The following is a 21,155-nucleotide window of genomic DNA, read 5'->3' as shown; positions in this document are numbered from 1 at the left end:
TGCAACCAATTAACATTCAGGATGATAGACTCTCTTTGTTTTACATATCACAGTTTGTTTCTGACTGTCCTCTCTGCTGTTTTTAATCACTATCTGCCACTGCTGAGCAAGGCACATCGCAACACTCTTCAAGACGAGCAGTGTATGGTTATCATCATGCCATGGTGAGCTCTAAACCTCTCTCTCACAAAAACATGGACTGTACTTACCATCAAATTCAGCAGGTCCCACTCCTACTATAATGATAGACATGGGAAGAGAAGCAGCCTGGGGACAGTAAAACACACAGATCATTCTAAACCAAAAGAATAAGTAACAGTGAATGATCTACCATGAATATTACACTGCTTTAGGACCGCATAGCTCCACTGAAATTCAACTCATAAACTGATCTTTTAAGCGGATGCATTTTGGGCAGCAGTTGTCGGTAAAATGATCATCTTAATTAGACATTCGGAGAATTGTTGAGACGTGCGTACTCACAAATGACACAAGAAAGTGCAACATATTGCACTGACAGTGAATACTCCTTTGGCCCTTCTGGTCACACTTTTGGACCACCTTCCACTGAGCAGGGCCAATCCATTCTGCCTCCATGATGACAAAGATGCTCAGTTACAGGTCATAGTTCAAATACACAGTGGCCTTCTGGGGGCACTATTTTCTGGTGTGCACCACGACTTCCCAAGTCACTAACAATTCACAACATAAGTTTGATTACATCTAACAACATAGATTTCAAGTTTTGTCTGTTGCTTTTCTCTTACACTAGCTTAATGTGCTTTCCATGCATGCCAAAGCACTTGCATTGCTTCTTTTTGCTAAATGAGTGACATCCTCGATAATTTCAGCTATTTAAAATATTATCATGGATGAGACACCCTCATCCAACCTCAAAGGAAATAGGGTCTGTAAAGATTTAAATGAAATGCAATAATGACCATTTTGGAAATTTGCAGCTCACCCATTACAGCTATAATTAATTTTGCATAAAAGTGCCAAGGGAGTTTTGTGTGATTTGGTGAAGTTGGATAGAGAGTGATGGGTCCTCACATTAACCACGGCCTCCTTGGTTTGCACCATGTCCGATATGACTCCGTCAGTGATCATCAGCAGCACGAAGTACTGAGAGCCGTCCGTCACCTCCTTCGCTGACCTGCAAAAGAGGAGTAACGGAGTAAGCTGCTACAGCGGGATTGCTCATACATAACTGTACGCTTCACATGGAGTCTTCACATCTGATGGTTACATTCCATAAACTTTTGTTGTTTGTTGAGGAGGGAAATAAGAGCTGCAGAGTAGTACAAGACATCAGTAGTAGTACAAAAAATCAGTGCACGTTCTGGAAGGACTCTCAATTTAAGCCATTTTGACACATGCTTAAACCCATACAATAACACGGTGAAATAACTGACAGCTTTGTGGGCCGCTGTTCTCCCGCGAGCCCACAATCCTACTTATTTTTCACCGTGAACCCCAGAACAGAATGACCGACAGCTGAAATGACACTCTGTGTAATTCTGCCATATTAAAGGGCTTCTCAGTGCCTGAGCGATTTGGGGCAGAACCGCTCTGAAACAGCTCCCTGTTTGTGTATACAGGGCCGTAATCAGACTTCTGGTACAGTCATCCTGGAGATTATTTGCAGAATGGCCGGCGGGCTCTGAAGTCGGTCACGCTGGATATAGGCGAAATCAGCAGCCGTGCACACAAACACGCTCGCACACAAACAGAGAGAGATTCCCATCGCAACCCACTGGCTGATAAGGACATTCTCAAAATGTCACCATGTCCTTTAAAATATATATATCTATCCATCACCATATCCATGACAATCATCTAGAGTCTCAACAGGGATCAAATCAAATAAGCAAAAAAATATATATACAAATCTCCAATCTCCCTCTCTGTCACTCTCAGCATCTGGGGACCTGCAGATAGCAGCACAGCCCCTGACGGCTGCAGGACATCCTCAAGTGGTTTGGATAGGTGGAACCATGGAAGACAAAAATTCCAAGTCACATTGCGAAAGGATGAGCGAGTCTGACCAATTAACTCTCTCACCTACCCACGACGTGCTTGGCGCAATAAGGACCGGTGAGCGTCCGGATGCACTTCTCTCTTTCTCCAGGGAAACTCTAGGGCTGATTCATAAGCCATCATTAAGGTCACAGACTGGCCCATGATTATCTTCTCCTCCCAGAATACCCACAGTGATTCTATACCCATGCCAAATAAGCACATTTTCACACAATTCCTGGTAAATGTTATTTCAGGATCGGGTGCTGATCCACTTCTTCCTGGCCTGCTTATGGGAATCATGCTGAAATGAATGTTGCTGTTAATGTTTAATGCCATAGGGCAGTAGATATGGGGGTGGCATTGCATGTTTCAACAGCATCTCAACTGCATCTTCCACAAGGGTGAAATTTAAACATAAGCATGGCATGTGGGTGCAGTGCCCTTTGTGTGCCAAATGCGCTTGTCAGTGAATAATAATTAAAAATGGGAACTGTAGATCTGCAGCAAAGCATTTTTATGCATTTACAGGACACATTGTGTTTATTGTAAAACAAATGATGCAGTATTTCTGATATGACAAAGTAGTTACTGCAATGCTAAAATTTAAAAGGCCCACTATTATACAGGGCTGTTAAATAGCTCAATACTGCTAAAACACACAGCAAGTGAGGATTGTACATGTGAGGTTAGTACAAATAATACGTTCACTGCATTTAAACATATTCTACATATCTCATACAAATTCATCAAATCTAATCTTTTTATCGGATCCACATCTGGACCGGAGTTTATTGTGAACCGTCTTCCCCTGAATCCAGATTGTGTGCACCTTCTGTTACGTGGATAAAGCGGTGTGTTTGTAGGATGTCTTAGTTGGGTCCTTGTGCTGTATGTCCTATGTTACTGCTTTGTATGATGTCTTCTGTTTTGTATTAAATCCCCTTTTAACATTAGTCATGCGATTGTGTTCCTATGTTCTGTGGTTTTTTATTTTTTATTTTAATGGAAGCAAAAAGCCTGTGTGTCCAGTGCATACTTTGCTTGAAACATATTATTACAGTACTTCATCCTTCCCTTCCATCTTTGAAGAAATCTATGAATGTACACATAGCTGGGTAAATAAATCCTAATGAATATTTATTGGGAAGAATATGCATTATTTGTGTTAGCTGAGATAATTAAGTGTGGCTGTGAGTATGAACACGTCCTGGCCCTAGGTGAACTACGTGTGAACAATAGAAATTGGATTCTCTGTACCTGTCTTGTTTGTTTATGTGTGTGTACGGTGGGGGGAGGGTTCAGGCTGGTGTTGCAGGTAACAGTCTCCCCGGTAGGAGGGAAGGGTCCCTGCTGGCCCTCTGTCTGATTGGCTCATCATCACTGTCTGCCCAGAGGGGGAGAGGAAAAACCAGCTAAATGGCAAAACGCCCTCCCTCCCTCCTTCCCTCTTACACATGCACAAGCTTTTTAAGCACTGACTTCTGGGAAAGCTACACATTCATATACACATCTGCACCCCACCCCCGCACCTAATCTCTGAATCTCCTGCTCCGAGCAGAGACCCTCTTCTTGAGTGCACTTGTGTGGGTTCTGCACACGGGCGTTTTTTTTTTTTTCCGCCGAAGGAGTCTTCATCAGGATATGGTGTGAATCCGATTAATCTCAGATGCAGAGGGAAGCCCAGGTGACCTCCCTCACGTTCTCACTCTCAACAGGGCTAAACCAAAGCCAGCAGGAGGTCACGGAGTGGATCAGACAGTCACACATGCAATAAGCGAAAGTCTCCCGACATTCAGTCTCTCAAGGTCGCTGGACATTGAGCAAAGTTCCTGTATTGAACACGTGTGGTTATGCAACCCAGAGTGCAGCACACCAAGAGTAATATTGCTATGGCAATGCGTCGTCCGCTATAAATAAATGAGTGGGAATGGATGGTGAGGGATGTAACCCGTGGAGTGGATGGAGAGATGGAGTGAGAGAGAGAGATAGAGAGATTGCTTTCCTCCCCCCGCGGAACGGCCTCGTTATGCAGCTCTCACTGGCAGATGGGACTTCGGCTCGCTTTAAATCAGAGCTGATACCAGGATGATGTACTGGAGAAGTTTTCCTTGTTCCACTGTCATACCGGCCCTGAGGGGAGGCCCGGGGGCGACGATGAGATCTTACCGCCGAGGAGATGATGAGTTCTGATGTCACCTCCGCAGGTACTTCTGATGAAAATGCATCTCCATCCATAGACATTTTTAATGTATACCTGATGCAAATGCTGTTGTTCATAAAGTAGTTAGATATCCTTCAAACTCCTTCAAAACACTTAAATCCAGATTCAGATTTCTCCATGCATGCACCCATATCTTCACAACATCTCAATCACTATCAGGATTGTACTGTACCCTGCAAATGCACTGCTTCCAGTACTAATACTAATTTGTATTTTTGGTACAGAATCTGTGTTTCAGTTTTGGAAACGCTGGAGTTTTTAATTTGGGTGCAGAGTAACCATGACGCAGAAGTCGCGTAACTATTATAAAACAACTACAAATCATCAATAAGAGGTGCCAGCCAAGAACAAATAATAATAAAAAAATAAGGTCAATCCCTTAAACAGAAGCTAATAAGAGGTATTTAAATTCTCACATTGGGTTATATAGGCTCCAAATCAACATTCAGACCTACACCTCCACAAAAAAACCACATACAGCTCAGCGGAATAAAGACTGTCAGCCACTGTCCAGACAAAGCGCTGCATCCACCTCCCAAAACCTGCCTGCTTTACTGACAAGGCACATGACAAAATAGATTTTGCCATCTAGGCAGAGCTGGCCCTTTGAACCCCAAACACTGAAGGAAAACCCAGAAACAGTTCTGTGAACAAAAGATAAAGGTTCCGTAACAGCCATGACAGTTTCCAGACATAAATCCAATAAATGAATGCATAAATAAATAAATAAAACACATTGACGGGTCTGCGCCAGCTCCGCCCCCCATACCCCCTTCCCTGAGTATTAGGGACATTGCCTGCCGTGTTGCCCGTAGCCATGGGTTCCTGGGTAAGTCCCAATCCTGTAGAGTGCACTTGGTGTTACCTCTCTCGCACTTCCGGGGTGAGGGTTCTTTGTCACATTTCCTTCCAAGGGCCCTTCGGCATGAATAGCGATCCTCCCAGGTGTAACGAGGTGCGGCTTGTGTCGTCTCATCCACTCCCCTATAAAAAGCCCTGCATAATCTGGAGTCTACAGAGCTATCCTCCAATGTGAACCCCAAGCTTTTCCCTTGATTTGCGTGTCCCCACAATGGTTTTTGTCCGTGTCAAGTGACTGTTAATGTGCCAAACAGGATTATGCGTAGCCACAAGGACCTTCTCCGGTGCCTTCTCAGCTGGTCCAAGGCGGAGTACCGCAGGTAGCTGTATCTGGCAGAGTGCCTAGACAACCCCACGGACTGAGAAGCCCCCCTTTTCAGCACATGGCGTGGTGGATTATTTATGCCATTTTTCCCTTTTGTATCTCCATGCGATAAAATGTTACATTTTCTTTCAACCCCTTGGAGTTGGAAAAGGGTTGGATTTAAACAGAAAGATGAGGAGAAACTGAAAGGGATTGTACAGAAGAAAATCCATAAAATCCCTTTTTAAAATTCAACGCTATCATCCTAGTTATTCATAATCTTTAAGTCACCACTAAATCTGGTCTTTGTGGTAAATCCTTCTTATTTTCTGACCTCCACAAACAAAAACCATGTGACAGTATTTCATCAAATTTATTATTTAACTAGAAAAGTGAAAGAGAAATGATTGTGAAACACAGCACACAAAATGTGTCCTCTGTTTTTAACCATTACACTTGGTGAGCAGTGAGCAGCCATGACACCCGGGGAGCAGTGTGTGGGGACGATGCTTTGCTCAGTGGCACCTCGGTGGTACTTTGGCGGTTCAGGACTTCAATTATGGGTCCATTTCCCTACATTCTAGAATTTTGGCTTGGAAATCAGTGAAAGTTTAAAAGATGAGAGGATGAAGCGGAAGAGTAATATTGTTGTTATTTTATGAAATTGGTTGAACATTGAGATTGTTTGGGCTTTTTTATGCATATTGGCATGTTAATGCAAGTGTCCTAGCATCTAAAGCTAATGTCCACAATGATAATTTCAATAATGCTAACGGGATGTGGCCACGATAGATCACGCGAAATTTGCTGAAGTTTGAAGCACGTTGAAAAGCATGTTAGCATGTGGTTAAATGTGGTTGAATTTGTTACATTGGGGAAATAGTTGAAATATGTGGTGTGTTAATGCTGTTGCTCTGTAAAATGCATGGGGTGAATTGGAGGATGGAGGGATGAAAGGAGGAGTGGAGGAGAGGGGGATGAGTGATGAAAGGTTAAATGTGGTTGAATTGATTACATTGGTTGAGCAGGTGTGGTGGTTGGAAGGCTAAAAGTGTGACAGTTGTTGCTTAGTAAAAAAAAGAAAAAAAAAGAAAAAGAGTAATAAAGCAAAAGTGGGGGTGAAAAGTGAAAAAGAAAATTAAGTTTGCCTTAGATGAATGTTTGTATCAGGTTTCATGTCAATATGTTGAAATGTGAGGAACCAAGGACAGGTTAAATGGGTGGTAGTAGCCTAGTGGGTAACACACTCGCCTATGAACCAGAAGACCCGGGTTTGAATCCCACTTACTACCATTGTGTCCCTGAGCAAGACACTTAACCCTAAGTTGCTCCAGGGAGACTGTCCCTGTAACTACTGATTGTAAGTCGCTCTGGATAAGGGCGTCTGATAAATGCTGTAAATGTAAATGTCTCATCTTATGTGAATGGGAAAAAAGGGCTGAAAAAGAGGTCTTCAGGCATGGAGACTTGGGGACGAAGAGGTAGTATTTTGAGTTTCGGATGTCTATGATAAAAATTGTGGATGTGGGAGCCTGGAAAAAAAAAGTGGTCCCATTTTATTTTTATGGGAAAAGTCGATTGGAAAAAAAATGGGTGTGGCGGGCGGAGATGCAGATAGCTAAAAAAAAGATGCCCCTTAGGCCATTTATCAAAAAAAGCTTGCACATACACCTACATACAAACCTCGCGCATACACCACATATTCCTCACTTGAGCTTTTCTAGATATATGGCCTAGGGGGCGCCTCATAGACAGCCATTTTTTTGGAGGGCTGATGTGATGCTTGACTTTCAACTGCATCTCTGGAGCTCAGCCACAGTCAGTTTGGCCCAAACATTTTCCATTTATGGATTATGGAAGCTGTGCTTTTAGGAACCTTAAGTGCCACAGAATTTTTTTTTTAACCTTGGCCAGATCATTGCCTAGACAGGTGAAGAATATGAAGGTGTAGAACCATCTCAAGGATGATCAGAAGAAATGGAGAGCACCTGAGTTAAATATACGAGTGTCACGCCAAAAAAGGTCTGAATACTTAGGACCATGTGATATTTAAATTTTTCTTTGTTAATAAATCTGCAAGAATGTCAACAATTCTGTGTTTTTCTGTCAATATGGAGTGCTGTGTGTACATTAATGAAGAAAAAATGAATACTATGATTTCCGTGATGCGGAAAACGTAGACAGAATTGTGGAAACCAATAAATGGAATCGGCGGGATGCAATATAAACGTGTGGTCAGCGATGACGAACTGACTTTGCCGATTGGTTGCACGCAAACAATTTTTTCGCAGGAACAACTCTTTTGTAAGAACATATGTGACAAAAACTTAGTCAATATCTCGTATCAGAAACAGAGAAAAAAGCAAACTAGCACGAGCCTGTCATGCAAGAAATCAGCTAATTCAAAACATGGTTTTATTATCATGGTTCCAGTTAATTATGCAAATGTGCATAATGTGTATTCCCCAAAGTTTATTTATATGATACGTTTTTTATGTTGAGGTCAAACGTGAAGCACTTTTATTTTACAAAAGGAAGAAGAAAAAACAGAATTTAGGAAAAAATAAAATGGATTTCATATGGCCCTACGTATCCACTTTATATTTACACAACACACACACACACACACACACACACACACACACACACACACACACACATAAGATAAAAGAGCTAGCCTTTTCTTTGAAGGAAAACTGGCTTGATTATGAAGAAAAATATATACAAATATACATTGAAATTATCCAAATGTACTTCATTTTTTTTTCTTCGTAATGATGATTTTGCAGTAACAAAATCATCTATTTTTAAGATTTCATGTTTTTGAATGCCAGTTACATTTTTCAGTAATTTCTCCAGCTAGGTGTGTGTGTGTGTGTGTGTGTGTGTGCGTGAGAATGGAAAAAACCTTCCTGTAATTTTCACCGTTTGTTTGTGTAAACATGTCATGTTGAATCTTTAAAATGAAGAACAAACATTCAGAGCTGTGCCGGAGAACAGTGTGTGAATACAATCAGAAACAGGAAGGGGACAGGCAGGACCATGGACTACCAAATCAGGCAGGACTACCAAATCTTCCAAACCAAATGGTTGTGTGTGTGTTTCATTTGTGGGTGTCTGTGTGAAGAGACAGCATGCGGCCAGGCGTTTCCGAACATGTTCTGAGTATCTGCACCCTATTTTTGAACCCAGTCCTTGTTCGTGCCTTAGGCCAGGGCTCACCGTGCCACCTGGTTAATAACGGGAGCAAAGTTGGTGGGACCGTAGAGCTGCACAGATCTCAGACTCTGGAAGTAGACCTCCAGCACCCCCTCGATACCCACACAGTTTGGATCGTCGGTATTAGAGTTCTGAAACACACAAGCAAACAAAGCGAATGGACAATTAAAAGGCAAACATCAACTCATCATCATACACTGTTTGGAAAAGAGCAAAATAAATGCTTAACCATTGTAACGGCATTCATTTTTCTTCGTACCTTGCATTACATTCATTTCTCTGGTTTAGTGCTGTCTGTCATCTTTGTTGTCTACATGTCTTGTTTTCCTTAAATGTTAGTCTTGCACTGCCTGTGTCCCATGTTTGCACTTTATGATTTGTCACACATGTGCACTTTATGTCTTCATGTTACATGTAGCACCAGGTGCCAGAGAAATGTTATTTCGTTTCACTATATACTATATAATGTATAGAGCTGAAATGACAATAAAGCTAAACTTGAAGTTGAACTTGATTCACCTAAATTTAAGAAGTGTAATATGTAGCAGAAATGCAGAAAATGAACCCAGTCTAACCCATCGTTACAGTAATTAGTAGGAGCACTTTATGAGATTTTGAGTGAAACAGTCAGGTATCTGGCAACATTGGTGGCTGGCAGACTTGTTATCGCTTGTGGTGGCGCAGGCAGGCAGCGAGGGAGGGGGATCAGGAGCAAGAACACTCGGCTTAAGGGAACAGTTCTGATAACCAATCGCCGGTGGTGGGGGTAGCACACAATGTAGAATCAGAGTTAGTGGTTACTGTGGTGTATTTATAGCAAAAGGAGGAAAAGAAGAGAAGAGCGGTCGATTGGCGTGGATTGGCAATGGCATGTGCCGTTGTAAGGCAGGCATTCAGCTGACAACATTGGATTCAGGCAGGGGCACATTCGTAAGAAGAGTCAGACAAGGCCGTTAATATGAGGCTTGGTCAGTCAGGATCAAAGGCAAGCAGCGACCAGGGAAAACCAACGATGAGCGGGCACCAAACAAGATGGACGCCGATTGTTTATATGTGACACCAACCCCGTCTGTATCCGGGTGCTCTTCCCTGTGAGCGCCCACTCACCCCCCGGCTGTGGGATGGTGGCCATGACAGGACTCCCCCCCTCTAGGCCAGGCACCGGCTGGGTCAGGGGTAACACGCGTGGCATTGTGAAATGTCCCGCCGTGGCACCAAGGAGTGCTCCTCGGGGGGCTGTACCGCTCCTAATCCACTGACTACTCCAGGCCACATTTTTTAAAAAGCCAAGAGAGACAATAGGCACCCTTCAGACCAGCAGCTGTTGGCTACATGAAAAAAAAAGGGTGGATCAGGTCAGGCGCAGATGATGACTGATGCCAGCAGACACTCGCGCATTAAGAAATAATGAATGAAATAAATAAATGATTGCTCACTCTTGTTCCAATTAACAGCGGTGATCTTTTTAGCAGCTTCCAGTGACTCTGGGGTCGAGGATGAAATGAAATATCGCCGCTCATACTTTGGACATAGGAAATAAGTATGCTCTGCCCAAACTCATGGCACCCACCTCAGCCTTTCTGCACTGTGGCTATGTGAAACTCATTCAAATGCTGATGCACTTCTGAGCAAGAGCCCAAAGTCATACTCCTATAGAGCTTCAAACAAAGCACAAATTGACAAGGTAATGGGAATATCGGCTGATTAAAGTTGCCCTGGCATGACGCCGCCTCTTTTTAAGCTTTGTCACGCTAAGGTGAGCCCTAATTGAGAAAGTCCATTAAAAGATCCGAGGTTCCCCAAAGAGCAGAGTGAAAGTCTGCAGATGGATCTCGACAACTGGCATTTTAGAAGTTCCCCAAAAGTGACGGGGTTCCCTGGAGCATGACTTCATTACTCTGATACAAGGATAAACACTTCAGAGGACATGCAAAACAAATCCTGCAACACAAAATTTAATTTATTTAGATACAGGCCAAAAGTTTGGACACACCTTTTCATTCAACGTGTTTTCTTTATTATCATGACCATTTACATTGGTAGATTCTCACCGAAGGCATCAAAACTATCAATGAACACATGTGGAGTTATGTACCGCCCTTTGCTCTGATTACTGCTTTGCACACTCTTGGCATTCTCTCGATGAGCTTCAAGAGGTCGTCACCTGAGGTGTTTAGCACTTGTTGGCCCCTTTGCCTTCACTCTGTGGTCCAGCTCACCCCAAACCATCTGGACTGGGTTCAGGTCCGGTGACTGTGGAGACCAGGTCTCCACGTTTCGTTAAGTACATAACTCCACATGTGTTCATTCATAGTTTTGATGCCTTCAGTGAGAATCTACCAACGAAAATGGTCATGAAAATAAAGAAAACATCTTGAATGAGAAGGTGTGTGTGTGTGAGTGTGTATATGTTTTATAACTTGGTCTTTTTTTCACTCCTTTTCTAACTGTAGGAACTTTCTGACAGTGAAGACCTCCATCTGGAATTCAAGGACAAAAAGTTCTCATGGTTTCTGACATTTATTTGTTGTTTCTTTAACGTCCCTATTACGTTCTCTTGAATCCTTTCAAGTCTCAGCATCTGTTTGTTCCTCTTGTCGTTTCCCTCTCATCCTTTCACCTTCCTCGCTTTCAACGATGCCTGTGCTGTCCTCTGTCTTTATGTGAGTGCTGAGGAGACAGGGGTGGTCTACATGACTCAGAGCATTTATTCACTGATTCTTGTTTGTTCCTGGGGGCTCCCACTTTCACAAATTCCTCTCGCTCACGGCTCCCGAAAACGTGACCGAGTTATTATTATTACTGTTGTTAAGTGCTCACTGGAGAGTGGTCTGAGAGATGGCCGTTTTTTATGATGGGAGTTCCTGACGGATTACAAGGAAGTCTGCAGAGTTAGTGATAACCATAATGAAAACCCAGAGCTGATTATTTCCTCCCATCTATCATCTATCCAGAAATGAAATCTTCTGGAAAGCTGGTGATTCAGGAGTATACAGTATATATATTTGAGGATTGTTGACCGATTCATCAGAATTCCTAAATAAAGGCAATGATATTCAATCTGAATGTTTGATTTGATGACTTTAACTGAGACCCCATCAGTGATGTTCACTGACAGCACCATGAACAGGTTTTGTTAGGACGACAGAAGCTGAGGGAGGAGGCTGCATTGAGTGCTCACTGTTAACAGATTGGGAGTTTCTGTATTTTACAAGAAATTGCTTGTTGAGCTACAGAGGAATCCAGATCTCAAGTATGCGAAGAACCCATTTTAGAGGTTGGAAAGGTTGAAGCAATCAGGAATCTGGCAACACTACTTGCGCTACTTAGAACAGCATGTAGTGAAGGGCACAGGTTTAAATGGTCTAGAACTAGAAAATAGGGTGCAGGAGAGCTGTCAATCATCAGCATGTTTATAAAAGGATCCTTAAAGTTTGTGTTCTTGGTAACAGAACTATTTGCATGCCAACAAAAGGTTCGTTTCTGTAATGTTTTCTTTTTCCACTGTAAACTACAATAGCAAACAAGCCCCACTGACAATCTATTATAACACTCTCAGTTCTCCTCAGACAATGGAATGGAATTCTGGGACAATACAGTGGAAGCCTTACCAGTGGGAAGGCATGGGAGATCTTCCCATCCGGAGGCAGCTTGGCTCCAAAGCCGTAGGCCGGGAAGAGCTTGTCGCTGTCATAGTCCTGAATGATCTCTCCAACAGCTTTGAGTGCCATGGCGTACATGTTCATCTGGTACGGGTTCATGTAGTGCAGGGAGGTGGGCTGGGATGGGTTACCTAGGAGACAGCACCACCCTTAGTAGCTTTTTTTTTTTTTTTTTTTTTTTAGAAACAATTATCATAAAGTAAATACCTACTCCTGTTAATAGGAACCGAATTTTGCTCCATTTCAGCATGTATTGCAAAGATGTTGTGTTGAAGTTAAAAATGTGTATTTTACACAATTTTTACTGTATGGAAACTCTAAATTTCCTTTAACTAATCTGAGTGCTCTGATGTTGCTAGCCTTTAATGAGCTTTCACATTGAAAAGCCCTTATCATTATTTATAGAACATGTCTGGGAGCCCTAAGTCATTTATACTTTGCTCCATGGACTTCTGAATGCAAACTTTTTGCCTCTGGTTTACAGCAAATTCTGGGTAAGTGTTTTGAGACACCAGGACCTTCATTTCAGATAATTGTGGTTTCTGTGTTCCCATAACTGCTATTCTTACTTTAAAAAATTGCACCATGACGCAGTGTGCATGCTGTTTTTTCTGCTCCTGTCTTGTTCTGATGTGAGTGCTACACAGAGTACACCATTTTGGAGGTAAAAAAAAAACAAGAGTATCCTTCTGCCATAGTTTCATACATCCATTATTTGTATACTGTTCAATACGGCTGCCATTCTTTAAAAAGGTTTCAGTTACATAAAGGCATTTTCAACACTAACTTCAGGTTGAGTGTTATATAAAATTTGACTCAAAAGGCAAAAAGGCTGTATTATGGAGCAAATTATATCCCCAGGGGTCAGTCTACAATTCACACAATGATTAAAAGCACCGGCCCATTATAAATAATGAGCTACAGGCAATCAGACCACTATTGTTCAACTTCTGTGTAACTTCACATGATAGACAACTACCACACGATAGTCAACTCTACATGTTTTTTTCACTAAATCGACCATATGAGCAATAAATAGACCAAAAGTGTTTGTTAAACACTTATGTTACATTCTGATTACTGCTAGAACAAATAAATCAGCTTGGTTTTTATGTGGGTTATGTGTATTGTCATTCAAACATAATATGAAATGAAAGGCTGAAAGAATGGCAATATCAAAAAAGTAATTTGCATAGTTAGTTGATTAATATGGTTATTTTTGGTAGTCTTAATCTGCTTTTACAATAGCATTATGAGTGTTCATTAATAGTAGTTAACTAGTTTACACTCAACTGGGTGTTAAAGTATATATTAGTATATTTATAACCTTGCTATTTTCATCAAATGTTTAAAATGTTGGGTCCAATACATTACTTACGGTGATTAAATAAGTAAATAAATAATATTATTTGATTTAGGTGTGGGTCCTACCAGCCAATCAGAATGAAGTATTCACCCAGACCATGACATTAAAACTATTATTTACTGAAACCCTCCATAAATGTTGCAACAAACAGATCCTTTCTCAGCAGATCTAGTTTTTGTATTTCTTCTTACCGTTTGAGGCAGTGAAGTCTATGGCAACTGTGAAGTTCAACTGTGTGCTGATGTTGATAACAAAAAGAGATTTAAGTCACGCATCATTTAAAAGAATGAAGCAGCATTACAAACAAGATGCACAATTTAAAAAAACGGCAAGAAACTATGAGAATGTGACAGCGATTAATTAGAATTATTGACTTGCACATTGACTTAAAAATTATATTAAAGTATTTTCGAAACATTCAGGACACTTAGAATTTAGCTCACCCTCCTCGTATGAAGTCCACAAATGTATATTCAGACTCCACTTTAAAAGACAAGAGGGTCACCTTCAGACACAGAAGGAACTCATTTAGCACCACAGCTGCATTTCACCAGTTGCAGCCATAAAACAACAGCAGTTGCTACAACGGTGCTCCTTACCGTCCCCGAGTTGACATATTTCTTCTTCTTGCCTTTTTTTTTTGGATTTAAAACCTAAATGGCAGAATTAGATTCAAGCTTCATTCTGGGATATTTGATGGTGTAATATGTAGAAAAAGAGAGAGTGTAATCTGACACTCATTGGTGCCATCATTTTGACTCTTGGCTCGTACCTCGTAAACATTGAACTGGCTCTGCCCTCGAGAAAACTCCCTGTAGCTTGTGGTGAACTCACCAATGAAGTCGTGACTGAGGCCAAAGGCAAAAAAACAAGAGATTTTTACATTATGAAACATTACATGGGAGATTGTCATTGCGCTAATACTGATAAATTGCATGTGAATATAGGGTGCAAGAGAACTGCCCATCATTGCTATCCCCTTTCAAACTTGTTTTTCTGTTTAATAAAAGTTAGAAAGGCACCAACACAAAAGTCTGGGCAGGAGACCACAAGACACAGATAACTAGCAGACAGTCCTAACTTTCTGTAAAAATGAATTTCTATAAAATGTGAAGACATACTTTAGTGTTGAGCATGGGGACTGTACATTAGTGAACAGTCCCCATGCTCAACACCTATTATCGAGCTATGAAAATAGGGCCCTGAGAATAAGAAATGCAGCTGAATTCCTGGCTAAAGCTATCTAGCTATCTATCATACTAGCAAAAGTCCCTCTAGCAAAGTCATGTCAAGTAATTGACATTAATATCACTTTGAAATGAAGGAACAATGTACAAAGGTCGATTGTTCTAAATGTTTAGAAAAGCATTCATCCACAGTCCCCACTTCCTTTCCTTAATCATGACACATCCAATAACATACATATGTCTATATTCCCCTTTGTTTTAAAGTCCAATGCTACACTTTCGCTGAATTTGATGAAGACTGAGTGAGTACACTGGTTCTCTGTTGCATTGGCACTCTGGTTCAAAGCACTATTACAGCTTTGGGTGGGAAATAGCATAGCACATACACATATTTAACAGGAGCATTGGCAGGGATGGTGTCCAATCATGGTGGGCTGTGCTTCTGGGCCGTTTTTTTTTTTTTTGTCTCAGTCCAGCCCTGCTACATACTTTGCATGTACTGTAATGTAATGAAATCCAACAGAAACTAAACTCAACAGCACTCCGGTGCACTTGCAGCACATGGAGCAGTGATCACTGACAGCCCTCACATTCACATTCTCACTGGAGCTACAACGGCTGGTGGGCATGCTGCCAGAATCATACACTTCCTGCTCTAATACCACTGTGTGCTCTGGGATATTCTGCTTATGGCTATGTGTGTGGTATTTGACGTGGATGTCACCTGAGGGGGTCATCACAGGATGTGCGAGAGAGTGGGTGGGTGGAGATGAAGGTCACAACGGAAGGTGTGTGTGTGTGTGTGTGTTACGGCTCTGTGAAGAGTAGGAGGCTTATAGCACAGTCTAAATTCATCTCTTGTTCTCCAAATAAAAGCCTGTCCTTCAGCCAGTCAAAAAAAAAAAAAAAAAAGAAACTGTAGCCGTTCGGTGGCACAGCTCTCATCTTCTCGTCGCAGGCGCTGTAGTTTTTTGAAAACCTGCGTTTGTAACATCAACTCGGTAATGAGGCCCGCAGCGCTGATCAGGAGTGCTTGACATTTGCTGGGGCTTTGAGGGCGTCCGTGATGAAGGAGGTGGAGGAGGAGAGGCGCCAATAGTGCAAGTGAAATAAATGACAAAATAAACAGAAATTACCTTCCATCTCTGTCCCAGTCAAACACATCCACCTTTACAGTTCTGAAAAGAGAGCAGGGGAAAAAGTGGGGAAATAAAAAAAAAAAAAAAAAAAGACACATGTTAATGCCTAAACCTAACCCTACATATGTATTTATGTATATAAAGTATATCAAAGTTTAAATGTTCCAAATGACATGCTCTACACTGGTTGCAATTGCTCATTGCAGCTTGATCAATTGTGATCATTTTTAGACCCATATTCATGGGTATTTCCCCCCCAATTATTACTAAGTAATTATTTTACCCATTTAAATAAAACAATATGAATTAAATGGTTTTGATAATAAGCTTAACCTGCAGTCAATTGCTGAAACAAATAGTCCGTCCATTCTTATGATCAATAAAAATCCTAGTCTCATATTATATTTTTCTTTGTGTGTGTGTGTGTTTGAAGGAGCTGAGCTTCAGAGTTGGTCACAATAACACCAGCGCTGGCCCCTGGAACAGCACGGCCGACTGCTGGCATTATTCTGACCACCGGCGAGAACTGTGGTTATTCCATAATCCTCCACAGAGAAGAAGCTGCCGATGATAGGAGCAAAAAAAAGAGATTCTAGAGATTCTCAAGGTGGAAGTGCAGTAGCCAGAGTCACCGCAGCAACACTTGAGGCCTTTCTGTAGCAACTAACCTATCAGACACTCAGCCCGCCTGAAGCACTTGTGCTATTCTCTGCACCATTTGCATTACTTTTCTTAAAGGTTAAATACTGTTATCTGTCTCAATCTCCTGTACAGCGCTTCACTCACCCCCTATTCCTTTCACGTTCTCTCTCTCCAATCATTCTTCTTCCTTTTCACACTTCAGATCACTGCAAGATCTTTACTGATGTTATGCCACAATTGAAGTGTTTCAACTACATAATAAATATATTGAATAAAAAAAATGCTTATATTGGAGTTAATGTTAATGTAGTGTTTATATATTAGGCTCACATTGGTATTCACACCTCGAGCAATAAAAAAAAACGATTGAAAGAAATAAAAACAAAGAGGATTCCTTCCCCCGCCTCCAAAAAGCTGTAATTGGCTGAGAAAACAAATCACCAAGCAGCAAACTGATCCTGTGCGCTAATTGCAATGTCCCATGTACCGTACAAATACAGATTTTTACGTTACCTACAGCGTTACCTACAGTGGCATGCCAAACTTGGGTATCCTTGCTTAAATGTCTATTCATATGTAATGAGTTAAAGATGAGAAATCTAATATTCACATTTTATTTACATTATTTACAGTCACAACCCTTTCCCCAAAATGAAAAGGGTCTGAAGCAGACGTTTAGGCATCCGGCATGGTTAGTACAAATAGGCCTTTTTGGCAAGTATAACAGAATGATATTTAATGTCAAAATCTTTTTTTATGACGTTGCACATCACTGCAAGCAATTAATCATTTACATTTTTAATCAATTGACAGCACTAGCAAAATCTGTCACTCTTCCAAACCTACCTGTCGTAGTCTCCGTTGCACAGAGCCCGCACTGGGATGGTGAATGGCTGCCAAACAGGGTTCAGCGTGTTCTTTACCACCTCTGTCTTATGGCAGATCGTAAATCTGGGAAACAAAACACAATGTGCCAATGAAACCTTAACGGCACCGAGCATGCTCTAAATATAAAACGGACGAATCTCCCCCAGACATCCGACTCACGTGCCGTCCTCGTTGCTTCGGTAAAATACAAGGAAGGGGTCCGATTTGCCAAAGAAGTCTTTCTTGTCTAACTTGTTAGCACACAGCTGCATGGTGGCAATATCCTATAGCCGTGTGATTAAAGAGACAACATATTAAGAAGACATCACAGAGAAACGCACAATTTATTGACAAGTCATGCACTAAATTACAGCCACGTTATCCACACCTACCAGTCAAACGTTCCACATAAGGGTTGCTCTTTTAATTAATATTTTTACAGTATAGAAACTGAACTAAGTCTGAAACTGAAGTCTAAAAAATATATATAATCAAACTTTCATGCTCTTTCCCAATAAATTAATCCCACAAGCTATCCTGGGATTTAATTAAAACTAAATGTCTCTGAGAGCTCAGGGCTCCCATGATTCCATGTCATGGTGAATTGTATTTTTTCTACACTTCGTAGTGCAGGAGGGCTTGTCTGTGGAAATTTGTCTAACACGAAACTGGTCCTTGCTGTATAAACCTTTTTCCAGCCTCATTGGAAGTCAGGTTCTGTTGGACCATTCAGTGGACCCCTCTGTTTTTATTGCAAGGGTCAATGCAACTTTTTTTATTATGTTGCTTCTTGTGGAGAAAAGGTGGTGAAACTTAAAACATGAATATTTATAAAAGAAAGCAGATATTAAGAGGGAAAGTGACTCTTTGGTTTGCAGAGAGCAGGATAAATTTACATTCAAGTCAATTAGACGGGAACACAGTGAAAATCTCCAAACAAAGGATCCGCAAATATGCTTTAATGAGGAGGCCATTATACAGTATACAGAAATAAAAAAAAAGGTTTGTGTGGGTGTAGACGTTTGTGTAATAACTGAATCAATTCATCCTGTATTCTGTGTTTACAGGCTTTGTCTGTCATCCACAATTTGAGAAACATAGTTTCACACTTTATATGAATACCACAGCTGGATTGACTTTTTAAGACTCCAAACACACATACACAAACTCCTGCTAATTCTTTTGCTAGCTTTCCAGTTGTCGTAAACACACAAAAAAAATATTTACGCCTGGGGAATTATTAAAAGAGATCTCAATAAGAAGCACTTTGGAATCAGTTTTTATTTGATATTGATTCATGTCTGAAGTCAACGGTGTGTTCAGTCAGTGTAAGGTATTTTGAATTCAGAGAACAGGGATTATAGAAATTCTTGCTTCATGAAATGCTTTGTTGAGTCTTGTTTCACAAGATTTGCAGAAATCTCCTCCAGGCCCTCATTATTTTAAAGCATTGCAGACAAACGAATATTCACCACTCACACCATTTCCTTTTTTAATTGGTGCTCTGGATAATTCAAAAATAAAAACGAAGGGGAGACAAAAATAAATTATTCATGACTCAGAAGAGAAGGAATGATGCACCATTAGTTTATATTTAGATTTTTTTTTTCCCCACTCACCCTATCTTGGCAGGGGGGAAGCTTTGCATTCCTATTTAATATGTATTTATGGTTTCTGAATGAGGCGTTCAGTCCCTGTCAGAATGATTTTAAAATGAGAGGGGACTGAATATGTAAATGCACAATATGAATTATGAATTAATACCCTTGTACACTGATAGTTGCAAAGGGGTAGAAAGATGAGATGAAGGCTAAATAAATAAATAAATATGCATCAAAAATTAGCGCAAAAAATAGCACAGGGTCTGGATTTGTTTATGTGAGAGGAAGAGTGAACAAGACTTTTTCAGAGTAATCATACATCAGATAATCAGATTAAAGATGTCAAAAATAAAATAGGGAGGAAACACTACAGACTACATGAGTGTGTCAATGCAGGATAATCTGTGTGTATGTGTGTGTGTGTGTTTTCACTGAAGACTGCTCAAGTGTGTTGGGTAGAGGAGCACTGACCCTGCAGTTGCTAAGCTCCTCTGCGGTGAAGATGATTGTGCCACACTTCTTCCCAGGGATCCCACTGGAAAAACAGGAGGAAGAAACGGCAGATATCCAGAGCTCATTAGAGAGGAGGTCAACAACACAGCACGTTATAGAGAGACGGAGACATCTCACTTAACATTAGTGAGATAAATGGTCTTTTATTCTTCATGTCCCTTCCCCCTAACCCAGGAAAACTAAAACATGGAAATAAAACCGGTTTTCACAAAGTCATTTTTCAAGGAAGGGAATTGTCTTTTTATTGGGAATTAAAGGGCTAAAATCTCAACTGCAGGGAAGTCAGATGACTGAGGGGGTCATTTTTCATAAGCATGAAGTACATTTTCCTATTTTATGTCATGGCTGAGGAAATTATTTCATTTCGGCATATACCCCTTGTGTTCCATGGTCAGTGTATAACATGCTGCTGAATGCTATTGATTACTGATGGTGCCTGATTGCACCCTGTAATCCCGACTGGGCCAATAAATAAAAGGTAAATAAAATAGGAATGGGTTCAAAGAGCCAATACCAAATGCCGAACTCTCATCATGCATTCACTCAGTCACTCCCTCGTTCACTATCCTTAACCACTTAGTCCTTTTACTTTTATTTAATATGAAGCAAATGATAATCCATAGTGGGAAACCAATACCTGGACAGCGCATCACAAAAAGGTCAAAATGTGCACAGCTGTGGGAGGAAACATGCAAACTGGGAGGAAGAACAATGGAAACTCCAATCCTGGATGCAAACACAGCTCTTCTGAGAAGCATAGACCTTATTCCTGGCATATCGAACTACATGTCTGAAATGCAGTGGATCTTCTGGCCAATTATTACTAAAGACAATTCAAAATAATCTGGAATTTATTTACTTTTATATGGCCATTTTGTCAGAAAAATAAATAGAGCTCTAAATGCGATTTGCATTAAAACACTTTTGGAATACTTTAAATATCAGAAACAGGTCATATTCACCTCCTTCCAAAAATAATATTTTCTGCTACCTGAATTTCCTTAAAGGTAAATGCTCTCTACTAACAGAGACGGAAAAAGTGTGAGCCCAGAAATGAAGAAAAAAAAGTAATTATTTTTGCACCTATACACACTGCACCTTCCACAGGAACAGAACAGAGTGCCAAGCCATCAGCAGAATGCGAATGACGGAGGTCCCACCCGCCCCCACAAATCAATCCTCCCATGAAAATTGGGCTGCCTATCAGGAGATGAATGAGATAATCAATGCTATTGTTATCTCATTTTGATGGAAAATTGGGATAGGATGAGGGCGGAATTGGGAGATTCCAGTTTAAATGTTGCTGTCTCGACATATATCAGCTTGGCGGACACAAAAACCATCCTGATCTGCACTAATGGGTCCCCTGAGCTCCCATTCAAATGCTGCTCACGTGACATTTTGTCCAAATATTCTTGTTTTTTTCACATGCTTGTCTAGCCTATATCTCCATCCTGTACTCCTGTTTTAAAATAGACCGTCACCATGAAGCTTGATTGGTGCTTTAAAGATTCAGCCGACAATTAAAGTGTCTCGTCGTTCACAGGTCTA

General features: G+C 41.0%; 1 protein-coding gene across 1 annotated transcript in view; it reads right to left on the bottom strand.

Moving 5' to 3' along the window:
* The window catches only part of LOC114800330 (copine-9-like), an 88,988-nt gene that overhangs the window by 4,176 nt on the left and 63,657 nt on the right, over positions 1 to 21,155 (bottom strand). Inside the window, exons 9-20 of the mRNA XM_028997528.1 lie at positions 19,563 to 19,626; positions 17,671 to 17,774; positions 17,470 to 17,574; positions 15,979 to 16,020; positions 14,428 to 14,503; positions 14,255 to 14,308; positions 14,099 to 14,160; positions 13,847 to 13,893; positions 12,239 to 12,420; positions 8,631 to 8,758; positions 1,054 to 1,156; positions 210 to 267 (exon numbers count right to left, since the gene is read on the bottom strand). Coding sequence (XP_028853361.1) covers positions 210 to 267; positions 1,054 to 1,156; positions 8,631 to 8,758; positions 12,239 to 12,420; positions 13,847 to 13,893; positions 14,099 to 14,160; positions 14,255 to 14,308; positions 14,428 to 14,503; positions 15,979 to 16,020; positions 17,470 to 17,574; positions 17,671 to 17,774; positions 19,563 to 19,626 — 1,025 coding nt within the window. The remainder of the gene's footprint in view (positions 1 to 209; positions 268 to 1,053; positions 1,157 to 8,630; positions 8,759 to 12,238; positions 12,421 to 13,846; positions 13,894 to 14,098; positions 14,161 to 14,254; positions 14,309 to 14,427; positions 14,504 to 15,978; positions 16,021 to 17,469; positions 17,575 to 17,670; positions 17,775 to 19,562; positions 19,627 to 21,155) is intronic.

Source organism: Denticeps clupeoides, chromosome 12 (genome assembly GCF_900700375.1).
Source record: "Denticeps clupeoides chromosome 12, fDenClu1.1, whole genome shotgun sequence".
Taxonomy (NCBI): Eukaryota; Metazoa; Chordata; class Actinopteri; order Clupeiformes; family Denticipitidae; genus Denticeps; species Denticeps clupeoides.
This window is presented reverse-complemented; position numbering and strand designations above follow the sequence as displayed.